Source organism: Callionymus lyra, chromosome 15 (genome assembly GCF_982586985.1).
Source record: "Callionymus lyra chromosome 15, fCalLyr1.hap1.1, whole genome shotgun sequence".
NCBI lineage: Eukaryota > Metazoa > Chordata > Actinopteri > Syngnathiformes > Callionymidae > Callionymus > Callionymus lyra.
In genome coordinates this window covers 8,804,541-8,823,744 of record NC_141832.1, presented here as the reverse complement: position 1 = coordinate 8,823,744, position 19,204 = coordinate 8,804,541, and the positions used below count along the sequence as shown (strand labels likewise).

Here is a 19,204-nt window from a genome sequence, read left to right as displayed (position 1 = left end):
ACTACACTCAAATACTCACAGTGACAGCAACTACACTCAAATACTCACAGGGACAGCAACTACACTCAAATACTCACAGTGACAGCAACTACACTAAAATACTCACAGGGACAGCAACTACACTCAAATACTCACAGTGACAGCAACTACACACAAATACTCACAGTGACAGCAACTACACACAAATTGACTCACAGTGACAGCAACTACACTCAAATACTCACAGTGACAGCAACTACACACAAATTGACTCCCAGTGACAGCAACTACACTCAAATACTCACAGTGACAGCAACTACACACAAATTGACTCACAGTGACAGCAACTACACTCAAATACTCACAGTGACAGCAACTACACACAAATTGACTCACAGTGACAGCAACTACACTCAAATACTCACAGTGACAGCAACTACACTCAAATACTCACAGTGACAGCAACTACACTCAAATACTCACAGTGACAGCAACTACACTCAAATACTCACAGTGACAGCAACTATACTCAAATACTCACAGTGACAGCAACTATACTCAAATACTCACAGTGACAGCAACTATACTCAAATACTCACAGTGACAGCAACTATACTCAAATACTCACAGTGACAGCAACTATACTCAAATACTCACAGTGACAGCAACTACACTCAAATACTCACAGTGACAGCAACTACACTCAAATACTCACAGTGACAGCAACTATACTCAAATACTCACAGTGACAGCAACTATACTCAAATACTCACAGTGACAGCAACTATACTCAAATACTCACAGTGACAGCAACTATACTCAAATACTCACAGTGACAGCAACTATACTCAAATACTCACAGTGACAGCAACTATACTCAAATACTCACAGTGACAGCAACTATACTCAAATACTCACAGTGACAGCAACTACACACAAATTGACTCACAGTGACAGCAACTACACTCAAATACTCACAGTGACAGCAACTATACTCAAATACTCACAGTGACAGCAACTATACTCAAATACTCACAGTGACAGCAACTATACTCAAATACTCACAGTGACAGCAACTACACACAAATTGACTCACAGTGACAGCAACTACACTCAAATACTCACAGTGACAGCAACTACACACAAATTGACTCACAGTGACAGCAACTACACTCAAATACTCACAGTGACAGCAACTACACACAAATTGACTCCCAGTGACAGCAACTATACTCAAATACTCACAGTGACAGCAACTACACACAAATTGACTCCCAGTGACAGCAACTACACTCAAATACTCACAGTGACAGCAACTACACACAAATTGACTCACAGTGACAACAACAACACACAAATTGACTCACAGTGACAGCAACTACACACAAATTGACTCACAGTGACAACAACAACACACAAATTGACTCACAGTGACAGCAACTACACTCAAATACTCACAGTGACAGCAACTACACACAAATTGACTCACAGTGACAGCAACTATACTCAAATACTCACAGTGACAGCAACTACACACAAATTGACTCACAGTGACAACAACAACACACAAATTGACTCACAGTGACAGCAACTATACTCAAATACTCACAGTGACAGCAACTACACACAAATTGACTCCCAGTGACAGCAACAACACACACATTGACTCACAGGGACAGCAACTATACTCAAATACTCACAGTGACAGCAACTACACACAAATTGACTCCCAGTGACAGCAACTATACTCAAATACTCACAGTGACAGCAACTACACACAAATTGACTCCCAGTGACAGCAACTATACTCAAATACTCACAGTGACAGCAACAACACACAAATTGACTCACAGGGACAGCAACTACACTCAAAGACTCACAGTGACAGCAACAACACACACATTGACTCACAGTGAAAACAACAACACACAAATTGACTCACAGTGACAGCAACTACACTCAAATACTCACAGTGACAGCAACAACACACAAATTGATTCACAGTGACAACAACAACACACAAATTGACTCACAGTGACAGCAACAACACACAAATTGACTCACAGTGACAGCAACAACACACAAATTGACTCACAGTGACAGCAACAACACACAAATTGACTCACAGTGACAGCAACAACACACAAATTGACTCACAGTGACAGCAACTACACTCAAATACTCACAGTGACAGCAACTACACACAAATTGACTCACAGTGACAACAACAACACACAAATTTACTCTCAGTGACAGCAACTACACACAAATTGACTCACAGTGACAGCAACAACACACAAATTGACTCACAGTGACAACAACAACACACAAATTGACTCACAGTGACAACAACAACACACAAATTGACTCACAGGGACAGCAACTACACTCAAAGACTCACAGTGACTGCAACAACACACACATTGACTCACAGTGACAACAACAACACACAAATTGACTCACAGTGACAGCAACTACACTCAAATACTCACAGTGACAGCAACAACACACAAATTGACTCACAGTGACAACAACAACACACAAATTGACTCGCAGTGACAGCAACTACACACAAATTGACTCACACTGACAACAACAACACACAAATTGACTCACAGTGACAACAACAACACACAAATTGACTCACAGTGACAACAACAACACACCACAAATTGACTCACAGTGACAGCAACTACACTCAAAGACTCACAGTGACAGCAACAACACACAAATTGACTCACAGTGACAACAACAACACACAAATTGACTCACAGGGACAGCAACTACACTCAAAGACTCACAGTGACAGCAACAACACACACATTGACTCACAGTGACAACAACAACACACAAATTGACTCGCAGTGACAGCAACTACACACAAATTGACTCACACTGACAACAACAACACACAAATTGACTCACAGTGACAACAACAACACACAAATTGACTCACAGTGACAACAACAACACACCACAAATTGACTCACAGTGACAGCAACTACACTCAAAGACTCACAGTGACAGCAACAACACACAAATTGACTCACAGTGACAACAACAACACACAAATTGACTCACACTGACAGCAACAACACACAAATTGACTCCCAGTGACAGCAATAACACACAAATTGACTCACAATGACAACAAAAACACACTATAACTATTACTTACTTACTTTCAAATTGACTCACAGTGACAGCAATTTCACACACATTGACTCATAGTGAAAATGAACAAACACACACATTGACTCACAGTGAAAATGAACAAACACACACATTGACTCATAGTGAAAATGAACAAACACACACATTGACTCACAGTGAAAATGAACAAACACACACATTGACTCACAGTGAAAATGAACAAACACACACATTGACTCATAGTGAAAATGAACAAACACACACATTGACTCATAGTGAAAATGAACAAACACACACATTGACTCATAGTGAAAATGAACAAACACACACATTGACTCATAGTGAAAATGAACAAACACACACATTGACTCATAGTGAAAATGAACAAACACACACATTGACTCATAGTGAAAATGAACAAACACACACATTGACTCACAGTGAAAATGAACAAACACACACATTGACTCACAGTGAAAATGAACAAACACACACATTGACTCACAGTGAAAATGAACAAACACACACATTGACTCACAGTGAAAATGAACAAACACACACATTGACTCACAGTGAAAATGAACAAACACACACATTGACTCACAGTGAAAATGAACAAACACACACATTGACTCACAGTGAAAATGAACAAACACACACATTGACTCACAGTGAAAATGAACAAACACACACATTGACTCAGAGTGAAAATGAACAAACACACACATTGACTCATAGTGAAAATGAACAAACACACACATTGACTCATAGTGAAAATGAACAAACACACACATTGACTCACAGTGAAAATGAACAAACACACACATTGACTCATAGTGAAAATGAACAAACACACACATTGACTCATAGTGAAAATGAACAAACACACACATTGACTCATAGTGAAAATGAACAAACACACACATTGACTCACAGTGAAAATGAACAAACACACACATTGACTCATAGTGAAAATGAACAAACACACACATTGACTCATAGTGAAAATGAACAAACACACACATTGACTCACAGTGAAAATGAACAAACACACACATTGACTCATAGTGAAAATGAACAAACACACACATTGACTCATAGTGAAAATGAACAAACACACACATTGACTCACAGTGAAAATGAACAAACACACACATTGACTCATGGTGAAAATGAACAAACACACACATTGACTCACAGTGAAAATGAACAAACACACACATTGACTCATAGTGAAAATGAACAAACACACACATTGACTCACAGTGAAAATGAACAAACACACACATTGACTCTACATCATTTATGATCCAGTGCAGCTCCACTCTGGCTCAGGAACTCCCTCAGAAAGAGTCCAGAATACACTTCTGAACGACTGTTAAATACACTTTAAATTTGAGCTTAAAGTTTGAATGAAGAACCAAAACCAAAGCCTAATAAATCCTCACACACGTGTCATCAAATGATCTCCATCCACACATGATCAAACTCACCTGCAGATGTTTCCTCCAGATCTGTCGTTCCCTGGAAATGGAGGAGAAAAGTCCTGAAACTTCTGCATCTTCCTCAGGTGGAGCCGCAGCAGCGAGCTTGGAAGCGAGTGAAAGGAAGTGGGAGGGGCTGCAGGATGGTGTGACAGTGAGGAGAGAGATGTGGAAGAAAAGAGTGAAATGGTCACAGAAGGAGGACCGAGGAGAGGAGGAGGAGAGGAGGAGGAGAGGAGGAGGAACCAGCCTATAGAAGAGTGTTAGCATCGAGCTAATGTTAGCTCTGATGCTGGAGCTGAAATAATTACTCTGTTGTATGAACAGTTGAAGATGAAGCTGGAGGACGATGAAGATGAAAATGAGGCTGATGATGAAGATAAGAATGAGGATAATGATGATGATAAAACTGGAAGATGATGAAGATGATGACGATGATGATGATGATGATGATATGATGATGATGATAAAACTGGAAGATGAAGAAGATGATGATGATAAGGATGATGAAACAGGAAGATGATGAAGAAGATGATGATGAAGGTGAAAATGATGTTGATGATGATGATGATAAAACTGGAAGATGAAGAAGATGATGATGATGATGATGAAGGTGAAAATGATGACGATGATGATGATGATGATGATAAAACTGGAAGATGAAGAAGATGATGATGATGATGATGATGATGATGAAGATAAGAATGAGGATAATGATGATGATGAAACTGGAAGATTAAAAAGATGATGATGATAAAACTGGAAGATGATGATGATGTTGATGATGATGATAAAACTGGAAGATGAAGAAGATGATGATGGAACTGGAATATGATGAAGATGATGATTAAACTGGAAGATGGTGAAGATGATGATGATGAAACTGGAAGATGAAGAAGATGATGAAGATGATGATGAAAGTGGAAGATGATGATGATGATGACGATAAGGATGATGATACTGGAAGATGAAGAAGATGATGATGATGATGAGGATGGAACTGGAATATGATGAAGATGATGATTAAACTGGAAGATGGTGAAGATGATGATGATGATGATGAAACTGGAAGATGAAGAAGATGATGAAGATGATGATGAAAGTGGAAGATGATGATGATGATGACGATAAGGATGATGAAACTTGAATATGATGAAGATGATGATGAAACTGGAATATGATGATGATGATGAAACTGGAAGATGATGAAGATGATGATGATGATAAAACTGGAAGATGAAGAAGATGATGATAAAACTGGAAGATGATGAAGATGATGATGAAACTGGAAGATGATGAAGATGATGATGATGATAAAACTGGAAGATGAAGAAGATGATGATGATGATGATAAAACTGGAAGATGAAGAAGATGATGATGATGATAAAACTGGAAGATGATGAAGATGATGATGAAACTGGAAGATGATGAAGATGATGATGATGATAAAACTGGAAGATGAAGATGATGATGATGATGATGATGATGATAAAACTGGAAGATGATGAAGATGATGATGAAACTGGAAGATGATGAAGATGATGATGATGATAAAACTGGAAGATGAAGAAGATGATGATAATGAAACTGGAAGATGATGATGATGATGATGATTAGGATGATGAAACTGGAAGATGAAGAAGATGATGATGATGATAAAACTGGAAGATGAAGAAGATGATGATGATGATGATGATGATGAAACTTGAATATGATGAAGATGATGATGAAACTGGAATATGATGATGATGATGAAACTGGAAGATGATGAAGATGATAAAACTGGAAGATGAAGAAGATGATGATGAAACTGGAAGATGATGATGATGATGATGATGAAACTGGAAGATGATGAAGATGATGATGATGTTGAAACTGGAAGACGATGATGATGATGATCAAACTGGGAGATGATGAAGATGATGAAGGTTGGTATGATGATGAAGATGCAACTAGAGGATGATGAAGATGAGAATGATGATGATGATGATGAAACTGGAAAATGATGAAGATGATGATGATACTGGAAGATGATGATGAACCTGGAAGATGATGAAGATGAAAATGAGGATGATGAAGATGAAACTGGAAGATTATCAAGACGAGGATGATGATGATGATGATGATGAAACTGGAAGATGATGAAGATGAAACTGGAAGATGATGAAGATGATGAAGATGATGAAGGTGGGGAAGATGATGAAGATGATGAAGGTAGGGAAGATGATGAAGATGCAACTAGAGGATGATGAAGAAGATGAAACTGAAACTGAGAAATGATGATGATGATGAAACTGGAAGATGATGATGACGATGAAGATGAAACTGGAAGATGATGATGATGATAAAGAAGATGATGATGAAACTGGAAGATGATGAAGGTGGGGATGATGATGAAGATGCAACTAGAGGATGATGAATATGAGAATGAGGATGATGATGAAACTGGAAGATGATGAAGATAAAACTGGATGAAGATGAAAGACTTGCACTGGAGACTGATGGGTAATGAAGACGCGTCAACATTTTCTTCTTACAACATCTTCGATGTGATTCTTCAGTGACTCAACGTTCCCTCATTGTTCTGTGACCTTGTGTGTGACCTCGTGTGTGATCTCATGTGTGACCTTGTGTGTGATCTCATGTGTGACCTTGTGTGTGACCTCGTGTGTGACCTCGTGTGTGACCACGTGTGTGATCTCATGTGTGACCTTGTGTGTGAGCTGGTGTGTGATCTCATGTGTGACCTCGTGTGTGACCTCGTGTGTGACCTCGTGTGTGACCTCGTGTGTGACCACGTGTGTGATCTCATGTGTGACCTTGTGTGTGAGCTGGTGTGTGAGCTGGTGTGTGAGCTGGTGTGTCAGGCCCCTCACTCGAGAACCAACGACTCAGACGTATATCACTGTCTAACTTGACCAACGAAGAGCTGAAGTGTTACCAAAGCAGAGACTCAAACAAACATCTGATGATTTCACATCTTTTACTTTGTCACAGTTTCAACAAAATGACACAAAAACACAGAAACAGAACAAACAGAACCTGATCAGGAGCGACACCTGGTACCTAAACCCGTCAATCAAACTCTGCACATCCTGGCTCTTCTCCTCTGGCGCCCTCCACTGTCCGTGTGCAGGCGGTGCAGCGATCCAGACGACAAAGACAACACAACAGGCGACACCGGTTTGTGCGAGTGTTGCACCTGAGTTCTGATCCAGGATCTGGATCGCCTCGAGCTCTGACTAGCAAAGGTCCGACGTGTAGTCGAAGTCCTTGAAGTAGTCCTGCTCCTTCTGGGAGAGCGTGCGACGCTCCCGCGGCGGCGTCAGCGCCGGAGCCTCGGCCGTGAACTCCAGGTCGAAGTTGCTGACGTCCTCCTTCCCGCGGACGGACGGGACGAACGGGGGCGGGACCTTCCTCTTCAGCAGGGCCTCCCAGTCCAGCGTCTGCGAGCAGAACCACCTGATGAACAGAACCGCTCTGGACCGGAGAGAAGAAAGTTGACCTACTCTGAAGAACGGTTGTTTCTTCACGTCCTCCGCGTCCTTCTCTCCGGACCCCAGGCGCCGCTCCGGGTTCCTCCTCAGCAGCTGCACAGAGAACAAGTTGAAGGTTCTGCTCGGACCCATGGGGGGCGGGGGGTCCAGGAGGGTCTTCTCACCCGCCTCATCAGCCCGATGGCCTCGGTGGACAGGAAGCGAGGGTACCGCACCTCGTCGTTGACGATGCTGTCGAACACTTCCTCCTCGTCGTCGCCTGGGAACGGAGACTGACGGACACGACCTCGTGAATCTCACCTCGTGAACTCCCATGATGCCTTTCTTCACACGGCTTCATTAAGTGACGGCTGATTGGTCGCTACGATACTGTATTTAAATTCTATGTATATGTTGCCATGTCAAAAGCGATGGACAGCTGTGTGGTTGGCTGGGCGGCAAAGCATTACGAGAGATGTTCAGGACACCGTTACTGAGAAGGTCAAACATGCGAAAAAAAATGTCTACGTTTATTGCATAACACCTCTGAAAAAACTGTTTTTTTCTAGGAACTCTAAGGGGTCAATAAGCGCGCCCTGGGGAACCCCTAAAACAAAAGTGCAAATCTCATCATGGTGAGGTTTTGGTTCCTCACCTCCCCCACCAACATCTCGTACACCAGCACGCCGAGGCCCCACCAGTCCACCGCCCTGGTGTAGGACGTGTCCGTGAGAACCTCCGGAGCCAGGAACTCCGGGGTCCCGCAGAAGGTGCTGGTCCGGTCCCCGAAGCCCATCCCTGCACAGAGAGAGAGAGAAGACCAGGATGAGGACGACAGGAGGTGTCAGTGAAGGTCTCGAACCCACGACTCTTAGAGGATTGTGGTCTATGAAGCTTGTGGGCGGGGCTTATTAGACAAGAGTACCGAGCTACTTGATCACATGATTGGCTGAGAGTTCGATCAAGTAGCTCGGTACTCTGTTGGTTTAGTCTGGTGGCTCTATTATAGCAACATTTTTATATTGAATTTAAAAGACTACGAAATGAAAAATATTGTGTTTAGAAAGTTTATTTTTTAATTATTGGAATTAAAATATCAAACTCTATGTGTAAATAAAATTGTGAATTATTTAATTTAACTATTCAATAAAAACAAATTCAACCTTTCAATACATAAATTGTTGAATTAAATTATAAATATTAAAATGAAATGCTTAAAAAAATACACCTAAAAAAAAGGAGTAAAAAACACATGATTGGCAGAAAGTGTCTGGCGACACACATTTTTGTATTGAATTTAAAATGCTATGAATTAAAGAAATATTGAATTAAAAAAATATATTTTTGAATTAATGGCATTAACAAATCAAACCGTATGTAATATGTAAATATTATAATTTTTCAATTTATTATTCAATTAAAACAAATTCAACTTTTCGATATAGAAATGAATGAATTAAATTATTAAAAATAAAATAATATGTTAAAATGAAGTACTTTAAGAAATAAAAACGTTCATATAATAGCGTATATTTGTAGTGTATATAGTGTAAGTCTGGCGACACAATTTAAAATGCGAACGAATTAAAAAATATTGAATTTTGAACATTTATTTTTAAATTATTTGAATAAGAAAATCAAAATATGTGTAAAAAAAACATTCATTCATATGAAAATAAATTAAATATCAATTAAGTAATAAAAAGAAAAAACAAACATTTGCATAAATACATTATTCATTCATATGAAAATATTGAAAAATATTAAATGGAATATCAATTGAAGTCATTAAAAAACGTTCACGTTCTACATCCATGGGTTGAAAAAGGTTCAAAAACGAACCTTCTTTACAGAGACCGAAGTCCGCGATCTTCACGAAACCTTCCGTGTCCAGGAGCAGGTTGTCCAGCTTCAGATCTCTGAGTCACAACCAAGTCAAGTCAGAAAAAACAAAGCGTTTTATAAGAAAAAAAAAACACACAAAAAACCTCACCGGTACACAATCTTGTGATCGTGAAGGAACTGCAGACCCAGGACCACACATGCCGAGTAGAACCTGCAGCAGAAGAGTGACGTCACACTCTTGGTCTTCCTCTGGCGTCGGTGTGAGAACACAGACACATGGAGACGACACACACTCACACACACACACACGGACGCACAACTCACACAGCGCGGGGCTCGGTAAAGACGTCGGCATGTATGTGCATCATGAGGTCTCCTCCCGCCGTGTACTCCATGACAAAACACACATGTTCTGGAGTCTGGAAACATGCAAACAGGTTGACCAGGAAGGGGTGGCTGCAGCCGTTGACCGTCTCAAAGATCCGCTTCTCACACATGAGACTGGAGACACACAGGTGTGGGTGTTACAGGTGTGGTGAGGGGTCGTCCCAGCAGGCCGGGGTTACCTCTCCACCTCGTCCCGCGCCACGATGTCGCCCTTCTTCAGCGCCTTGATGGCGTAGATGCTGCCGCTCCTGCGGTGCTCCGACAGCAGCACCTGAGACCCGGATCCGTTAGTCGTGTCTAAGAAGGACTCGGGGGGGTGGGGGGGGGGGGGGGGGGGGGGGGGGGTCAAGGTACCTTCCCGAAGTGGCCCCGGCCCAGCACGGCAATGAGCCGGAAGTCCTGCACGCTCAGGGGTCCTTTGCTGGTTTTGCGTAGGGAGTTCTGGGACATGGGTCGGGGGCTCTGGTCCAGGAGGTCCGGCGCAGACGGAGGATCGTGGAGAAGCTCCTGTTGACGAGAAAACAATATAAAATATGCTTTTGTTTGTGTTCGTGAGCGCCCCCTGCCTGCAGTTAAGTGAACGTCACTCTATAGATCGGATTAGAGAAGGTTTGAATTAAACATTTAAAACTTTGAAACTTTTAATTTTGTTTAATGGTGTTTTTGCTTTTTTAAAGCATTTTTTTTTTATTTCATTAAAATTAAAATAAAAAGATTTTTTGATGATGATGAAGATTTATATTCTAATTCTTTTAATAAAAAATACAATTACTAGATCATTATTTTTTTTATTTGTAGCCTTTTAAATTCAATATAATTTTATTTTTTTACACTGAATTTAAAAGACTACGAATTGAAAAATATAGAATTTTGAAAATGTGTTTTTGAATTATTGGAATAAAAACATCAAACTCTATGTGAAAAAAAATAATAATAAAAGGAAATTAATTGAATGCTTAAAAAAAACAACCAAATTAAAAAAAAAAGTCATTTTTCAATAATGAGATAAAAATATGTTAAAAAAAAGGTTTAATGTTGAATAAAATTCCATTTTTTTTAAAATCAATTAAGATAAATTTCAATAATATACAATTTTTACATTTTAATTACTCAAAAATAATAAGTCAATGCTTAAAACAATGACATTTAAATATAGAGACAAAAAACAACAACGAAGTTTCAAACGTTGAATATTCAGACGACACTGATTTATAGTCGTCGTCAGAGACGGACTTTGACTTCCTGTCTCTGGGCCGGTGCCAAGCCCGGCATGACTGGACCTCTGTTCGCGGCGCCGACACCCCGGTGCGAGGAGCGAGGACGAGACTCACCGGCTGAGCCGAGTCCACCACGTCTCTCCTGACCTTGGACGGAGAGTCTGCGTCCAGGTTCAGCTTCTCCACCGAGATCTCGCTGGAGACACAGGAGACGTGTGAGGGGTCTTGCGGGGAGACTCCGGGGGGGTCTCGGGCTCACCTGTTGGCAGGTGTGTAGGCGGGGGCGGGGCTCCCGGTGGGGATGGCGTTCCTCAGGAGTCTGACCCAGGTGGCCACGTCCACGTTCATCTGGCGGGCGCGCAGGAAGCCTTTCCCTGAACCATCGGGACAACATGAGCTGCTGCGGCGCCCCCTGCTGGACTGAGTGTGAAGTACCGTGCTGCTTGGAGAAGACCTTCTTCTGCCGCTGCAGACGTCGGCCTCGCACGATCACCGGGTTGAAGAAGGTCACCTGAAGACACGCTCTTTACTGAGCACCCCTGAAGAACACCAGAGGAAACACAAGAGTACCTCGGCCAGCAGCAGCCCCTGAGGCTCCACCTCCAGCTGGACCTGGTGCCTCTGGTTGTCCAGGAAGTCCTCCAGCTTCAGGTACTTGAGGGCGCAGAGGGAGCGAAAGTCTCTCCAGTAGATGGCGATCTCCATCTCCCTGGACTGAGGTTAAAACACGCTCGTCTCCGTCCATGTTGGTGAACGTCTCTGAGTGAAGGTCTCACCCGCTCCAGCTCCACCGTGAAGGTCTGGTCCCAGGACTTCTCTCCCACCGTCTTCCACGAGGTCTGACCCACCACAGTGTTCTCCAGCTTCAGCACCGCACTGACCTCCGCTGTGGAGGAAAACAACAAGGTCTGGAGTCTGCAGGTCCATCTACGGTGGCCCAGAAGATCAAAACTCATTCAAAAACGTCAATTCCTAATTGTCATCTTACTTCAGTTTATACATTTGCTTCAGGAAATTGTAAATTTGTTTCCGGAAAATTGTAAATTTGTTTTAGTAAATTGTTAATTTGTTTTAGTAAATTGTAAATTTGTTTCCGGAAAATTGTAAATTTGTTTCAATAAATTGTAAATTTGTTTTAGTAAATTGTTAATTTGTTTTAGTAAATTGTTAATTTGTTTTAGTAAATTGTTAATTTGTTTTAGTAAATTGTTAATTTGTTTTAGTAAATTGTTAATTTGTTTTAGTAAATTGTTAATTTGTTTCCGGAAAATTGTAAATTTGTTTTAGTAAATTGTTAATTTGTTTTAGTAAATTGTTAATTTGTTTCAATAAATTGTAAATTTGTTTCAATAAATTGTAAAGTTGTTTCTGGAAATTGTAGATTTTTTTTCAGCAATATATACATTTCAGCAAATTGTAAATTTGTGTCTGGAAATGTAATTTTGTTTTAGGAAAGTATACATTTGTTTTTAGTAAATTGTATTTTTGTTTCAGAAAATTGTAAATTTACTTTAGGTTTGTGTCCGTGTTTATTTTTCACATCATCACTGTATCAATACGTTTCTCAAGACTGTTAATTTCAAGTCTATACATTAAAACAACAGAGAATGAGTGACAGCTCTGGTGGCGCCACCTACTGGACAGCTCGTCGTTCTTGCCCGGGATCTTCACGCTCATGCTGCTGCTGCTGCGACTGTAGAGTCCGCTCAGCTTGAAGGACGGACGACCATCTCCGAGACCGTAAGAAGGCAGGACCACCGGGGTCCCTCTGCTGCGACCCGGGACCACCTCGGGCAGACCCACGCAGCCCAGCAGGTGCACCTGAAGAGTACCTGCCGGACACACCTGGATGAGGACCGGCTCTGAGAGTTTGAAGGTCCAGTGGTACCTGTGAGGGGCGAGGGTTTACACAGGGTGCTGTACTGGTTGTGAACATAGGGGGTGCTGTGGCGCGAGCTGAAGGCGGAGGAGGAGGCCAGGACCAGCTCCTCCTTGATGAGGCAGGCTTTAGGGTGGTCCTCGGGCAGGTCCTGGAGTCTCTGCTCCAGAGAGGACTTGAGCAGGTCCAGACGCTGAGACGCTTCACTCAGACTGCACTGGGCCTGAGGACACACAGGGTTGCTGGTTGGATTCCAAACAGATGTGGGGGGGGAGGGGGTGAGGTTCTGACCTCGGCCATGGCCTTCTTGTCCTGGACCTTCCCGGTTCCCAGAAGCCTCAGCATGTTCTTGGCTCCCTCGGCCATGGCGTGCTCGACCCGGTAGTGATGCCACAACTCCTCCACCCTCAGCTCTACGCCACACAAGTCTGTCTGTTTTCCTGAAGAACAACAACACACTCGTTTACTCTGTCACTTCTTTCTTTCTTTCTGCTGGCACTTCTTCTCCTTATTTATCCCTTTTCCTACTTCTCCTCCATCTTCTTCTTCTTATTCCATCTCCTAAATATTCTCCTCCCTTTCTTTTACCTCTTCTCCTCTCTTTCTTTTATCTCTTTTCCTACTTCTTCTTCATGTCTTCTCCTAATTATTTTCCTCCCTCGTCTTCTACCTCTTCTCCTCCTTCCTCTCCTCTATTCTGCTGCCTCGTCTTCTACCTCTTGTTCTCTCCTTCTCCTACCTCTTCTTTTCCCCCCTCTTCTTCTATCCCTTTTCCCAATTATGTTCCTCCCTCATCTTCTATCTATTTTTCTTCTCCTTCCCCCTTTTTCAACCTATTCACCTCCTTCTTCATCTCCCTTTCTTCTATGTCTTCTCCTCCCTCTTCAACTCCTTCTTCCCTTACTTCTTCTACCTCATATCCCTCTTCTCCTCATTCTTCTTCTTCTACCTCTTCTCCTTCTTCTACCTTTTCACCTCTAGCTTCTTCTTCTACCTCTTCCATTTCTTCTACCTTTTCACCTCTAGCTTCTTCTTCTACCTCTTTTTCACCTTCTACCTTTTCACCCCCACCTTCTTCTTCTACCTCTTCTCCTTCTACCTTTTCACCTCTAGCTTCTTCTTCTACCTCTTCTACTTCTTCTAGCTTCTTCTTCTACCTCTTCTCCTTCTTCTACCTTTTTCACCTCCAGCTTCTTCTTCTACCTCTTTTTCACCTTCTACCTTTTCACCCCGACCTTCTTCTTCTACCTTTTCACCTCCACCTTCTTCTTTTACCTCATAGCCCTCTTCTCCTTCACCTCCTTCTTCTACCTCTTTTCCTTGTACCTCTTCTCCTCCACCTCCTTCTTCTTCCTATTCTCCTTCTACCTTTTTACCTCCACCTTCTCCTTCCCCCCTTTTCTACCTATTCACCTCCCACTTCATCTGCTTTTCTTCTATGTCTTCTCCTCCCTCTTCCTAACTTTTCACCTCCACCTTCTTCTTCTACCTCATATCCCTCTTCTCCTCATTCTCCTTCTTCTACCTTTTCACCTCCACCATCTTCTTCTACCTCTTCTCCTTCTTCTACCTTTCACCTCCACCCTCTTCTTCTACCTCATATCCCTCTTCTCCTTCACCTTCTTCTTCTACCCTTTCACCTCCACCTCCTTCTTCTTCCTATTCTCCTTCTACCTTTTTACCTCCACCTCCTTCTTCCTATTCTCCTTCTACCTTTTTACCTCCACCTCCTTCTTCTACATCTTCTCCTTCTACCTTTTCACCTCCACCTTCTTCTTCTACCTCCTTCTCTCACTCCTTCTTGACTGGGCACATTTGTAACAATGCTGAATGGAAGTGAACAAATGTACTTTAAATGCTCATGAAAGTGTGAACTGAGTGAAGGTTCACAGCCAGTGAAGGGAGGAGAGAAGGATGAGGGTCTTTGTTTCCTGTTTCATCTCCTGCTCGTCTCTAACCTCATAAATGAGTTGCAGCTTTTAGTTGTTGGGCAACATCAAGGGGATGCAGAAACATCAATACCGCTCTGACCTGAGAGGGAGAGCTGCCTGTAATGGATCATCTCTGTGTGTGTGTGTGTTTGTGTAGGTGTGTGTGTGTGTAGGTGTGTGCGTGTGTGTTTGTGTGCGTGTGTGTTTGTGTATGTGTGTGTGTGTGTGTGTGTGTGTGTGTGTGTGTGTGCACTGTGAAGTTCTGAAGCAACGATTGATCCATTACCAGCCGTGTCATCAAATATGCATGCTCATCATTGCTGGGAGTGACAGGTGGGATGAGAGAGGATGATGGAGGTCTGGACTACCTTGCTGGTCCTCGGACTGCTCGGTGGCCTGCATGGCCTTGCGGATCTGCATGCGGATGATGTCGATCTTGGTCTTGCTGTCCTGAAGCATCTGCTGCGCCGTCTGAAGCAGCTTCTTGTCCTGAAGAGATGAAGAGAGCGTTTGACCTTTGTACAACAATACAATATATAGTGATACTGTAGGATATATGTGTAGTATTGTCAGGTACTTGACTCTGGTGTTGCAGAATTTACAGACCACATGACTCTTGACGAAGTAGTAACTGATTTCATTCGTTTTCAAACCAAAATATGTCCAAACATCAGCTTTAAAAGCTGCTGGAGTCACTGTATCCTCTCGTCCTCAGTCATCGCCAGGTGCTCATGGGATTTAATTGTTTTCCTTTAGCTGCTGAATTAGACAGTATCCTCTCGTCCACAGTCGTCACCGGAATATCGCAAGATTTCTTTTAGCATTGGAGGACGTAATAACTGCTGCCATCTAGCGGCCAGAGGTTTATTTGCAACAAACGTTGTGAATATTTGTGTTAATTGTGAATTTAAAAATAAGATTTATTTAAATGTTTACATTTTTTTATGATATAAACTATAAAAAAAAATGATTAAATATGCTTTGAAATCCCAAAAGAAAAAAAAAAATTTAAATGTCATAATAATTGATTCAGAGCTATTGAATATTGATACAGTATCGTGAAAAAACATGGCGACACATCAAGTGTGTTGATACTTTCGTACAGACGTAGTACCTTGGTGGCTCCGCTGGCATAGATGGGAATCATGTTCTCGGCGCCCTGTTTGACCTTCAGCTCGATGTTAAGCTGACGCTCCAGAGCCGCGATTCGTGTCTGGCTGGTGGACGGACGACCCGTTGAGCCTGGAGACGAGTGAGGATCTAAACAAAAAGAAAAAAGAAAAAGGGGGTCAAATGATAACGTAGCCATTAACGCAGTCGGCATCAAACACCGGCACCTTTGGCGTCATCGTGACCTTTGACCACGATGTGGGCGTCCAGCTCCTGCAGCTGCGCCTGCAGAGAGTCCAGCTTGCGGTTGGAGCTGCGCAGCTGCGTGTCCACCTGCTGCGCGTTCTTCTTGTCGGTGGTGGCGCGCCGCAGGTTCTCCGCGCCCTCCTTGATCTTCAGCTCGCGCCGGATCTCGCGCCGGATCCTCTCGCGGTGCTCGTCCAGGCGCTGCTGCACGCTGGAGTCCGAGAAGTCGCTGTTCTGGTCCAGGCCCAGCTGCTCCAGCACCGACAGCTCGCCCGGGTCGCTCTGGAGAGACACGGGTGGATGGTCACGTGACCGGGACTATAGCCGATGATCAGAACATGTTTTTTTTTTTTTGATCTGATTACAACTTCAGGTCGGCGTGTCTCGTCGGCCACATGTTGGCCGCCGCCGCCGCCGCACGCTAATCCAGCTGCAGCTCAGCGCAGGAAATTTCGCTGAACAAGGATGAATGCACGGACTCTACTCAGGGGCTCAGGGAACAAAGTACCACGATACAGTGACAACGATACTGAAGTGATACTGTAGTAACAATTATATATGTGTAGTATTGTCGAGTACTTGACTCTGGTGTTGCAGAATTTACAGACCACATGACTCTTGACGAAGTCGTAACTGCTTTCATTTGTTTTCAAACCAAAATATGTCCAAACATCAGCTTTAAAAGCTCCTGGAGTCACTGTATCCTCTCGTCCTCAGTCGTAACTGCTTTCATTTGTTTTGAAACCAAAACATGTCCAAACATCAGCTTTAAAAGCTGCTGGAGTCACTGTATCCTCTCGTCCTCAGTCGTAACTTCTTTCATTTGTTTTCAAACCACAATATGTCCAAACATCTGCTTTAAAAGCTGCTGGACTCACTGTATCCTCTCGTCCTCAGTCGTAACTGCTTGCATTTGTTTTCAAACCAAAATATGTCCAAACATCAGCTTTAAAAGCTGCTGGAGTCACTGTATCCTCTCGTCCTCAGTCGTAACTTCTTTCATTTGTTTTCAAACCACAATATCTCCAAACATCTGCTTTAAAAGCTGCTGGACTCACTGTATCCTCTTGTCCTCAGTCATAACTGCTTTCATTTGTTTTCAAACTAAAATATGTCCAAACATCAGCTTCAAAAGCTGCTGGAGTCACTGTATCCTCTCGTCCTCAGTCATAACTGCTTTTATTTGTTTTCAAACCAAAATATGTCCAAACATCAGCTTTTAAAGCTGCTGGACTCACTGTATCCTCTCGTCCTCAGTCATTGCCGGGTTCTTATGGGATATTTTTTTCCCTTCAGCTGCTGAATTAGACAGTATCATCTTGTACTCAGTCATCGCAAGGTTCTCATGGGATTCATTTTTTTCTTCCTTTAGCTGCTGAATTAGATGGTTTCCTCTCATCCTCAGTCATCACTTGGATATCGCTGGATTTTATGGTCCCTTAGGCTGTGGAGGACGTAATGACTGCTGCTATCTAGTGGCAGGGAGTTTAATTGCAAGACAAAAATGAACAAACTTCGTAAATATCATGTCAATTGTGAATTTAAAGTATTTAAAAAAAAGATATACCAGTGTATTTAAGTGTATCCACGTATTCTTACACCCGTTTGAATCAGTGACACAAACCACAGTCGCTTCATGCTAGCATTAGCATCGAGAGGACGGTTTGGACTTTCTGTTCCAGGGTCACACGTGGAAGTTTCGGGTGCAGCGAACTAGAGAATCGCAAAGATGGCGACGCAGCAAAAAAGGCAGGAAGAGAACGTTTGTCGTCTTTTTTTAAAACGACCAAATCTGCAGGTTGAAAAAAAAAGTGATTCCGTGTCAGTTGATCAGACAGGAAGTGAAGCAGGAAGCTGAAGATCAGAAGATGATTTTTTTTTTTTAATCAGCCGCACTGGTCGAGCTGCACGTTGACCTACCAGAGCGTCTGAGTCACAGAGGTCCGAGGGCGGCGGAACCTCCACCGTTGGATCCTCCATCCAGTCCTCCTGCGGCTCCTCGCAGGCCATGTCCGGCCTTCTGTTTCCCCGTCACACCCACACACACACACACACACACACACACACAACTGCTCCTCTAAAAAGTCCAGGATGTGGTCTCACCAGGAGTCTGACTGAAGGTCTAAATCCAGAACCAGACAACAAGAGGAAGAACAGCACAGAGCTCGCTACTTCCTGTTCTGTTCTTTGCCCGATAGAGAGTGAGACGTCATGCACACACACACACACACACACACTTCAGGGGTGGTTTTGTAAGTGTGAGTGACGGCCACTCGGCTTCCTGCTGCCGTCCACGAGCGAGAGACTATGTTGTCATATGTGCTGTTACGCAACAACGTTTTCTACCAATTGTGTCTCTCCTGAGAGTGTGTGTTCAAGTTGTCGTCATCTAGAAGCTACACAACTCTTTTTTTTTTAAATACTCGCAGGAACAATCAAACCCTGATGACATTTTGGATCGTCACAATTAACTGCTGACTCAGCACTGGGAATCGA

The 19,204-nt window shown here is 42.7% G+C and overlaps 1 protein-coding gene across 2 annotated transcripts; it reads right to left on the bottom strand.

Annotated features, from left to right (window-relative positions):
* Positions 1 to 7,589: 7,589 nt before the first annotated feature.
* Positions 7,590 to 18,897, bottom strand: pkn1b (protein kinase N1b). 2 transcript variants are annotated; one of them, XM_087808988.1, is made up of 21 exons: positions 18,629 to 18,897; positions 16,690 to 16,990; positions 16,467 to 16,612; positions 15,721 to 15,841; positions 13,713 to 13,861; positions 13,431 to 13,644; positions 13,180 to 13,374; positions 12,319 to 12,428; positions 12,113 to 12,256; positions 11,978 to 12,053; positions 11,802 to 11,916; positions 11,657 to 11,738; positions 10,680 to 10,832; positions 10,505 to 10,596; positions 10,263 to 10,439; positions 10,087 to 10,149; positions 9,936 to 10,012; positions 8,749 to 8,891; positions 8,279 to 8,386; positions 8,127 to 8,207; positions 7,590 to 8,063 (listed from the first exon to the last, which is right to left on the bottom strand). In XM_087808988.1, the coding sequence occupies exons 1-21, from the start codon at positions 18,716 to 18,718 to the stop codon at positions 7,860 to 7,862; spliced, it is 2,841 nt and encodes a 946-aa protein (XP_087665114.1). In that variant the 5' UTR covers positions 18,719 to 18,897; the 3' UTR covers positions 7,590 to 7,859. The 2 variants fall into 2 exon arrangements, with proteins under 2 accessions (XP_087665114.1, XP_087665113.1); XM_087808987.1 differs by lacking the exons at positions 11,802 to 11,916; positions 11,978 to 12,053; positions 12,113 to 12,256; ... (6 more) ...; positions 16,690 to 16,990; positions 18,629 to 18,897 and having other exon boundaries at positions 11,657 to 11,756.
* Between the last annotated feature and the right edge of the window lie 307 nt (positions 18,898 to 19,204).

Excerpts from the sequence above, each read along its gene's own strand:
- pkn1b (XM_087808988.1), bottom strand. The coding sequence starts at position 18,718 with ATGGCCTGCGAGGAGCCGCAGGAGGACTGGATGGAGGATCCAACGGTG. Across the intron at positions 13,645-13,712 it reads ACAAGAAGGCCATGGCCGAG|GCCCAGTGCAGTCTGAGTGA; the intron begins GTCAGAACCTCA and ends GTGTGTCCTCAG. Across the intron at positions 12,257-12,318 it reads TCACGGTGGAGCTGGAGCGG|TCCAGGGAGATGGAGATCGC; the intron begins GTGAGACCTTCA and ends TTTTAACCTCAG.